Raw genomic sequence first — 10,455 nt, forward strand, 5'->3', positions numbered from 1 at the left:
TGTTCTGCACTTCACTCTTCAAGAAGCAAAATTTCACGCACACTCTTTGTTCCTTCTGGTCGGCCATCTCACTAATCGCCAAAGGGTTGAAACAGGAACGCACACAACAGAGCACCACAGACAAATCACTTAACTCAGATTGATGCCAGCTCACTAACAGTCGTGGGAGACCCCCAGCTAACACCACCTAGCAGCACAACTCATAACTACAAAGCATGCGTGCGCAACAGGTCGGTTCCGGTTATTTTTGTGTCCCCCCTCGTATGTTCAGTTTCATATATATATATATGTTTCAATATGAGCTATGAGCTCAGTACACAGCTGCAAGGTTTACATATATGTATGGCTCTGCTCTCCGAGACATATGAAAACCCTCATGAGAGGTTCTTCATTCCACAATCACTTTTATCAGACTGACCACTCCCCATGTAGAAAAGGCATTCCCCATAACCATGTAGACCTATGCTATATGTGTGTGATATATACACCTGACAAAGGTGAAGCCTATTCTTGATAGACAGCATGTTTATAAAATTCTTACCACAATAACAAGGGAAGAACACAAACTGAAATAATGGTTTTCTGAATTATGTCACTGTGAAATGTAATCTTGGAAGAACCTGCTGCAGCCATTCTCAGAGCAGATGTCAAGTTGGAAAGTGAGCAGATCAATGAAAACACAGATCAGTGCAGTCCCCAATGGGTAACTTTCAAGGTGTAACCCAAAAACTTGTGCCATGGTATCACAACCCAAAAGACCACAATCTTAATTTCCACCATCAGGAAAACTTAACATTTCAAACACAAAATGAATCACTCAGAAAGAATGAGAAGCTTCCTAACTCCCACCTGCCAGCTCTCTCCAATCCTTTCTCAACATCTTGCAGTCTAAATGCATGACATCTGGGACTCCCTACATATGCCTGTTTGCTGGTGCTGTGGGTTGGAGTCCAAGGCATCCGTGGAGGAGTTTTCCATTTTTTCCGGAAGACTACTGCTTTCTCACGATTCATTGGCCCTGCATAAGCCCAGATTTCCATTCTTGGATTAACTGGATCGGCTTTTAATGCCTATGGTACAAAGGATGATTTTAGCATATTTCGTAAAAGCATGTCAATAAGAAATGCTTGGGACTGTACAATTTGAACTTTAACTTAAATAAATTCATATTGTGTAATTTTCACTGACTTACTTGCTGAGTAAGGGAGTTGACAGTATAGATAGAATGGCAGTAAGCACTTAATATTAATTTCACAACTGGGAGAAACATAGCTTTCATTACAAATGCTTGAATTTCTCTAAATTAATACCACAAATTTGACTCGATCATTGACGCATAATTGTCCCAGCTTAATATCTATGAACATGTTATGTGGTACTGTTTATGTACACATAAGTCCCAGTATATTTTGTGACCATAGCTACTACAACACTATCACATACAGCTTCACATCACATTATGGAATTCATTGCTTATTAAGGCATATGTGCTGCAGAAGCGTTGGACATGGAAGAAACTGGCTGTTTTTCCTCATCCTAGAACATCTCCTTCTTCATGCTTGCTTGGCCCTACTTTGCATTAACAATCTGTGGTGAGCAACCCAAAAGTAAAAGGATAGGAAATGTATCAAGAAGATAGAAGATATACAAAAATTAAGGCCAAAAGAGTGACATCACTAATGTTGTGAGAGGAAGCAGTTAAATATAGGAATACATATAGTTACTGAACTACTGATATGGATCCATACCAGTGCAACATGTAGTACTGTATATTTTTTTTCCCTTGGCACTACAGCCCCAGTGGGCCTAGGCCTACCTCCATGAACTTCTCCGTTCACTTCGGTTTTTCTAGATCTTACACGGTCGGTAGGACTCCTTGGGCGGGTGATCAGCTCATCGCAAGGCCTCTACCTGTACACAAACACAGAAAAACGCACACAAACATCCATGTCCTGAGTGGGATTCGAACCCACAATCCCAGCTTCCGAGCGAGCGAAGTAAGCGCACGCCTTAGACCACTCGGCTACCGTGACCAGCATAGTATTATATACTAACATAAAATTTGCCTCAAGTTGGTGTTACAATTAAAGTAGAAGATACAAAATTAGATAAAAGATAAAATATAAAAGTATACCATATATCAAGATTTATTAAGTGTTAAATATATTATGCAAATTTTTAAAATATTTTTAAAGATCTCTGGCTCTGCATTGGTAGAGCAGCACAGATATTACTAAAGTATCAAATCAGAAAGGGTCTGGGCTTGGCACGGTGGGCAGGTCTCTTTTCAAGGGCCATAATGATAACTCAGATGCACAATAAACCCAGTGGTGCTTGGGGTGACTAGAGGTTGTCACCCCATGTCATTACTCAATACAAACAGAACACTAGATATGGGATGTGTAAAATCCCTAGTATGTGCACAATGGCAAGCGTTCCGTCTCTGGACACTGTGACTGAGAAATAACTTCGAATATCCCTGTTGCAAATGCTATGCTTCACACAGCCTGTACTGCCACGGCTCTACTTTACAACCTGAACTTTTATTTGTGCTTCTATGTTTTAATGCATGTGTGTGTAGACAAATTTCTCGAGTAAAACATTTTTCAAACAGGTTCCTATACAGGACGTTTCACGACTTTAGGGCATAACTGCAGGAGGTGATTTCCTAGGTCTTTGTGATCAAAAAAGTTCATATAAACATGTGTCCGATTTTGGACGGTTACGGAGTTATGACCGTTTTAAACTCAGAATAGAAGGTAACGATTACTGACAATAAACGGAATAAAATAATAAACCAGCATAATATATGATACATTTAAAGTATGAATGTAAAGTTAACTTCGTGAAATTACCTTTAATTTGAATTTACTGGTGCTTAAAGCTGATTTTTGGAAATGCCACCGCTGGCTGCAACACATGCTGCCACTCGGTTGTGAACCGCCCCGGACATACCAGCCTCAGGTAGCTCTCAAGTGTCAAGATAACGAGAACGCTCTGTCTGTAGCTGGCTAAAAATAGCGACCCACCAGCTGACAGACGCGGTTCACACGGGGCACGTACAGGAATAAAAAACGGTCTAACTCCGTAACCGTCCAAAATCGGAAACATGTTTATATGTACTTTTTTCATGACAAAGACCTAGGAAATCACCTCCTGCAGTTATGCCCTAAACTCGTGAAACACCCTGTATAATGGCTATGTATGTGTATCTGTGCACAAGCAAATTGCTACCAACCAGAGGGCATTCTTGAGAGAAAGGTTCGCCCACAGTGGGTTGGATGGAATTATCCTCTGACCTCAGTACAGGAACATAGAACCTGTCAGCCAATAAATTGGAGAGTTCCCGTCTTAAACCTGCATCTGGAGAAGAAACACGACTACAGATAACCTAAAAAAAATGGAAAAATCATAAGTAAGAGAAGTACCACAGGAACAATATTATGTCTGTTACCTATACTGTCATGAAGCTGCACTGTGCTGCTACCTAGTGATACACACAGAAAACCTATTATGTCCATTACAGCTGTTTTACTTCCATTTGTGGCCTATTTACTGACTCTCCCTTGTATGTGTGACAACCTGGAAGGCTGCTGTCAACTACTCAACAGTTCTTTTCGCCTTTCTATGGAAAAACAATGAGATGTGACAGATTTCTTCACATTCACTATGACACACTAAGGAAAATAAAGACAAATTTCTGACATGCTCAATGACACATATCCAAAATATTATGCTCCATCTGAACATCTGGTTGTGGACAGAGTTATAGTATCCTTCAAGGGGTGGGTAATTTTCAAACAATACATACCCAAGAAACACAAATGTTTTGGAATAAAAATTTATAAATTATGTGACATGTCTCATTACAATTATGACATGGTCATCTATTTAGGAAAGGTCAGGACATGTGTGACCAGAGACACAACAGCAACACATGCAAAAATGAAACAACTGAGAAAAATAATGGAACGAAATGCACCTGAGCTATATATAGGTTTCTCTTCATCACCCAACTTACTGGATGATCTGACAAAACAGGAAATCAATTGTTGCGGGACAGTGAGATCTAACAGAAATGGCATGCCACAGACTCTGCCACCATGAAACAAATGACTGAAACCAGGCGATATTCATTCCAGGACAAGAGATGACTGACAGCAATGGTCTGAGAGACAAACATGATGCATAAATATGCACAAACCCACCAATAAATGGTAACTTCTGGAACAAGAATGAAAAAGGTACAAAGCCAAGAATCATACAGGACTAAAACTGACATATGGGGTATGAAGACAAACAGGACAGAAGTGCAAACAGTTATACAATACAAGGCCAGACAATGAAGTGGACAAAGAAATTATATATTCACTTGCTTGAGAATTCTGAAGAGTTTCCTCCTCCTGACTTTGTGTGATGTTAGAATGGCTCACAGACAATTCAGACTTGACTTTGTACGGAATCTGACTGAGAAGGCCGGAAGTTTACATTGCCTACGTCGGCCCATGGGCAGACCAATCATTTTGGAGAAACAAGTTATTTGGTTTGTTGTAAACTTCAGTAATCATTGCTTAGTCTAATCCTCCAGACTGTTCTGCCATATCTGTTTAACTTGGGGAATAAAGACGAGAGTACAAGTGTAAAGACTGTGATGTAGGACTGTTTTGAAACCTACCACACCGTATCTGTGGCAAACAAAGGTGTTGGGAATCTTATTATTATATTATATATATTCTCCAAAATAAAAAATAAATAAATAAAAAAAAACTATCCCTGTAACAGGCCGTGAAGGCCCGTAGGGTTGTGAGACGTTGAGGATCCCACATTATCTAGACAATCGGTTCAAAGATGGCGGTAAAGGTTGTCAGCCTTACGCGCTGGCCACGATTCACTCCCCAGGAAAATTATTTAATTAATTCCTGGTACTCATTTCTGTTAGAGGCTGAGTCGACCCCAGGGCCATAGTGTGGCCGGAACAATTAGGTCAACTGAAAAAATCCAATGACCTCACTGGGACTTGAATCCACGGCCTTCCAGCTTGTAGCATAGTGCCTCAACAGGTATGTCAAATAAAATATTGATTTTGCATGTTTCCTACAGGGTAATCCACAGTAATAATATGGAGACCAGCTTATGGTCTACAAGTCTTGCAAAGATTAACATGAACACGATATTTTGTAACATAGTCCTGCTAAATGTATAACTTCTACTTTCAGAAGGCCATATACAATAATGTGCAATGCACAAGAATATTCTACGTGGCTTATTCTTGAAAGCTGAAATGATAAATTGAAGTCCAGCTGCAAAAATCATCAGGACAAGCTGTACTGCTAAAGACCACTGTGGATATGTTCTCTGAAAGGAAGAGTGCAAAGAATACTACTGGATGCTTTCTGTTACATGTTGCTAATTAAGATATTATGAAAATGAAGATACATGTTACTTACATCTCTTGGTGTTTGTCCAAATTTATTTTTTGCATGTTTATCACACTGTGGATAAGACACCAATACATCCACAACCAGGACCGCTCCAAATTTAACTGCAAAATGCAGTGGAGTCTCATTGAGGGCCTTATCAGGAGTATTCAGGTACAGATCCAATAGGATATGTGCTCGGTCTTGACAGCTAGCAGAATCATCATCCCCATACAGCAGCTGTATAAATGCAACATTGCTAACTGTCTGTAGAATCAGACTGCATATTTCTGCATTACTGGCTTTGGCAGCTACATGCAATGCATTATAGCGGGAACCTTCCTGTAAAGGGGAAACAGTAAAATATGTAATCATATGTGAAGTAATTATTTGAACCAAAGAGGGATGAAATAGACCGCCTCTGTGGTCTAGTGGTCAGAGTTCCTGGCTACAGATCCAGAGGTCCTGGGTTTGATTCCCAGGGCTACCAGATTTTCTGAGAATTAGTGGTTCTGGAACAGGGTCCACTCAGCCTCGTGGGGATAACAGAGGAGCTACTTGAATGGAATAGTAGCAGCTCCAGTCTAGAAAACCGAAAATAACAGCTGTGAAGATTCATTGCGCTGATCACGAGACACCCTCTATCCACTAAAGTTGGCACTAACTTCGCCAACAAGCAGCAGTCATTCTGTTGGTATAGTTCACTTGGAGAATAAAGCCACGGAATTTTTTCTTAAAGAGGGATGAAATGGCAGGTTCGAGAAAACTGAATAATGATAATGATGATGATGATAATAATAATAATCCTCAAGGCTGCCACTACTCCTACCACTAGCACATGTTCATCAAGCAAAATGAATAATAATTGATAAGATTATTAAGTTATTATAAAATGTTTTTAAATAAACAAAGAAGAAACAAATAAGAGTCCAATATAGTTCTTCAGGTACTAGTGTTTTCTGCTGGAATAAGATGTGAAACCCATTACATCCACAGAAAACAGAGCTCGTAACAGTAAAGGTGTAGAGCCAAAGCTGTTTCTGTGCTTAAACAATTAAGCACCAGGCCATGAAGATGTAGAGGGCAGGGGAGGTATAGCTCCACCATTCTTAACCTCTGCACTAGATGGAGGCGAGCAGTCAGCTTCATGCCCTGGCCAATTTACCCTTGGGGAAAGAGCATCCAGTACCCATCCAATAGGAAGCTTGGTGGACCCCACAGCTAGTCTGGACACTGTGAAGTAGAGAAAAATCTCTCGCACCTGCCGGGAATCAAAGCCCAACCAACGAGCCCACAGCTTACTACTCTACTGAGCCATCCCAGCCCCTGAGTTCCAACCAGTATAAAGAAAACTGGAAGAGTCCATACAAATTTTAAAGAGGTTATGTGAGCACTTTCCTGTTGCACATCTGGATCTCTCAAGAGAAGACATTTAAAACAACAAAAAACAAACCCCGTGGTTCTAGTCTGCAAGCAAACTATACCGACAGAGCAACTGCCACTTGTTAGTGAAGGTAGCGCCAACTTTTGTGGATAGAGGGTGTCACGCAGTCAGCACAATGAATCCCCACGGCCGTTAAACTCGGTTTTCTAGACTGGATCTGCTATTTCCTTGAAATAGCTCCTCAGTTATCCTCACGAGGATGAGTGGACCCCGTTCTAGACCCACTACTTCTCAGAAAATCTGGTAGTGCTGGGCATCGAACCCGGACCTATGGATCTAACAGGAACTCTGACTACTAGACCACAGAAAAATGTTCATTTTCAATAATGTGTTTCAGAAAAAGGAACAAACTTACAAAAGAGTGACAAAGACCTGAACCACTTTATCATGCAACTGCATGACCAAGTAGCACCACATATTGGAACACTAACATTCTATTTTCTATAACTGCTGGCTGTTAGAACTATTTCTTGCCCTCTTCAACTTCTTACCATCCTCTACCCACCTCTTTTACTCTACTTCTCGCCATCCTATCTGGTCACTGTCCTGATATGTCATTTTCATACGATAATCATAACTGACAAGTCAGAGTAAAACATAAATATTCATTCATTTATTTTACATTCCATAGATCCACAGTACAACAGGTAGGATATGGAACACGTCAAGTGGTACATATGTAAAGGACAAATAAGCCAAAAAATAGAATAAAATAAAATGATGACAGAAATATAAAAAGTTCTGTTACTAATAGTTTTAAAACTTGGTGACAATAAACATAATTTATTAAACTATATATAAATTCTTTGGTATGTCATTGACTTGCAATAGCCTTAAATTGAAGATATTCATCAATGGAATAAAAATAATGTGTATAAAGAAAATGTTTTAGACAGGCTTCAAATTTCCTTGGATTATGATGCACACATCATATAAAGAAAATGTAATACAATAACAAGAGCACTCTAGTATACGAGTATTTCATTATCTTTCCCAAGACACAAAAAGGAGAATACAGTTCTTACATGACACTAGCCTCTCAAAACATAGCTTTAGTATGGTACTTCAAACATACAAAGTATGAAACAGCCATGATTACAGAAAGCACGCATAAAACAGACATGCAATATGTGGACACATTCAGCCACCACCACCACCACCACCACCACCACCATCACCACCACCACCACAGCACCACATACTAACACCTGGTGTTACAGGAAAACAGCTCTTACTGAAGACAACAAGAAACAATCATACTCAAGTAAAAGTATGTCCAAATATTACAACTGTTTCAACCTTGTTAGCAAAACTACTGGCATCGCTGGTCAAAAGTGTAATGCCAAAATACTGTGAGAGACACTTATAAGTAATCTGTCATCATATAGCTTTATGCATATGTAATCATTTATTTGCAAAATTAAACATATGCTAAGCAAAACAATGAAAAACAGATGTAATTTACTGATTGATAACAAATTAATTACAAGCTTGGGACTACTCAGTCTGCAAATTAATGATCTGTCCTTCTGGGATTACATGAAAAAAATTACAGAGAATGATTAATATATAAAATCCTAAAACAACACCCAACATTCTACATTCAATAAGCCAGTAAAAGAGAAAACTGGAAACTTTAGCCAAGACTGAAAAGTACAGTCTTCTGGGTTGTAACACCGGGAAAGCCCAGTGTTTTGGAGGGTTTAAGAGTAAGCCAAGCAAGAAACTAGTGAAAGGAGGTGGCATATTGCCATCTTAAGAATTCCACTTAATGTCAACACACATGCTTCAAAACTAATTACAAATTAAAGCAAACTGCACACCTGAAGAATGGCTGGTGTATCCCCGCTGCTGATAAGATATCGAGGATTATCCCAGACAGTAGTTCTAAATGTGCAAATATTTCCGCATTCAATCACTTTCCTCAGGCGAACCAAATCCTGTGCTTTAGGTCCTTTGAAAGGACTTGGCTTTTCTCCTATTGCAGGATTGCTGGTTTCTAAATTTTCAGATAATCCAGGAGAAGTGAAAGGTAAAATTTCAGATCCATGAACTGCAAATTCCACAGCCTCCTCTCTTATTGCAAACAATTTAAACATTGCTTTTTTGTGCTTCTTTACAATTTTCATTGCTTCTGATTTGTCGGTATAGACATGCAGAGCTTCTGAAACAAGAATCGGAATAATTTTGATGAAAATACAGGAGCTATATAATTCTGTCAAATGGAAATAACTAACGTTGGATGGGAACTTGACAGTTCGAAATGTATTAACTAACTAAAATAATTTTATTTTATATTTAATATACACTACGTACCATCGGATTCATTGACGTTGGCGTCATTTGGTATGTAAACAGCATAATATAATATTCCTTCACAACTGTCAGCAACGTCCAACTTAGTTGATGATGGACCCATATCTTGGCCCTTGGCCAGTAACTGGTCACCTTCGTCACTACTGCCTTGTCCTAAAGTACGATCATCGCATCGACATGCACGACTAAATTCTAAATGTTGTTTGACATAAGCGTCATTCACGCTGGACTCCATCTTGAACAACATAACCTATATTACAGTTTGTTTTTGCTCTGCTTCAACCTGTACGTATAAAATCCTATGTTTAAAATTCGCCCTACGATACATCAAACTTTTAAAATCAATTTGTTAAATTAAAATTAAACGTAAGCATATAAAAAAAGCGATCCATCCGAGACAATACTCTACAAGCTCTACAACACCTCCATCTTTGTACACAATTCCCATCCTACAATTTATTGTTATCACGTACACGACCTACACGACCATACACACACAGCGATTGCCAGTAGGTGTCTAAACTGAACACTGGATTCGCTGAAGGCATGTGACGCCTTCCGACTTCACTGTCATCTATGAGTGTCCCGATGTTGAACCTCATGCATTTGGCCACAGTTACTCTGATGGTGCTCATTCATTAGTCACTCATGGAGCTGAACTCTTGTTGAGAAGACACCAATTGTGCAGCTACTCAAAAATTTCCCAGCATTTTATGGAACCCGAAGGTTCAATACCGTGTTCACAAGAGCCCTCCACTGGTCCCTATCCTGAGCCAGATCATTCCAATCCATACCATCCCATCCTATCTCTGTAAGATCCATTTCAATATTGTCCACCCACATGTCTTGGTCTTCCTAGTGGTCTCTTTCCTTCTGGTTTTCGCACCAATATCCTATACGCATTTCTCCTCTCCCCCATTCCTCCTATGTGCCCTGACCACCTCATCATCCTTGACTTCATCATTCTAATTACAATTGGAGAAGAGTACAAGTTATGACCCTTCTCATTATGCAGTTTTCTCCAACCTCCTGTCACTTTATCTCTCTTCGGTCCAAATATTCTCAATATCCTGTTCTCAAACACCTTCAGTCTATGTTCTTCCCTAAATGTCAGAGACTTAGCTTCAAACCCATACAGAACCACAGGCAAAATTGTACTTTTGTATATTCTAATTTTTATGTTTTTAGACAGCCGACAAGAAAAAAAAAGCTTCTGGACTGAATGGTAGCAAGCATTACCCAAATTCAATCTCCTCTTAATTTCCTCCTGAATCAGGT

The 10,455-nt window shown here is 39.5% G+C and overlaps 1 protein-coding gene across 2 annotated transcripts in view; it reads right to left on the minus strand.

Moving 5' to 3' along the window:
- Positions 1-9,880, minus strand: part of LOC111871211 (ankyrin repeat and LEM domain-containing protein 2) — a 21,545-nt gene extending 11,665 nt beyond the window's left edge. The window contains exons 1-5 of one of the 2 annotated variants that reach the window (XM_023864137.2): positions 9,178-9,880; positions 8,685-9,022; positions 5,448-5,759; positions 3,239-3,391; positions 850-1,070 (exon numbers count right to left, since the gene is read on the minus strand). In XM_023864137.2, coding sequence (XP_023719905.1) covers positions 850-1,070; positions 3,239-3,391; positions 5,448-5,759; positions 8,685-9,022; positions 9,178-9,424 — 1,271 coding nt within the window. In that variant the 5' untranslated portion in view covers positions 9,425-9,880. Of the gene's footprint in view, positions 1-849; positions 1,071-3,238; positions 3,392-5,447; positions 5,760-8,684; positions 9,026-9,177 lie in introns of both variants that reach the window. The other variant, XM_023864136.2, reaches the window with a different exon arrangement.
- Between the last annotated feature and the right edge of the window lie 575 nt (positions 9,881-10,455).

The sequence above is a fragment of the Cryptotermes secundus genome, unplaced genomic scaffold (assembly GCF_002891405.2).
Source record: "Cryptotermes secundus unplaced genomic scaffold, Csec_1.0 scaffold573, whole genome shotgun sequence".
Lineage (NCBI taxonomy): Eukaryota > Metazoa > Arthropoda > Insecta > Blattodea > Kalotermitidae > Cryptotermes > Cryptotermes secundus.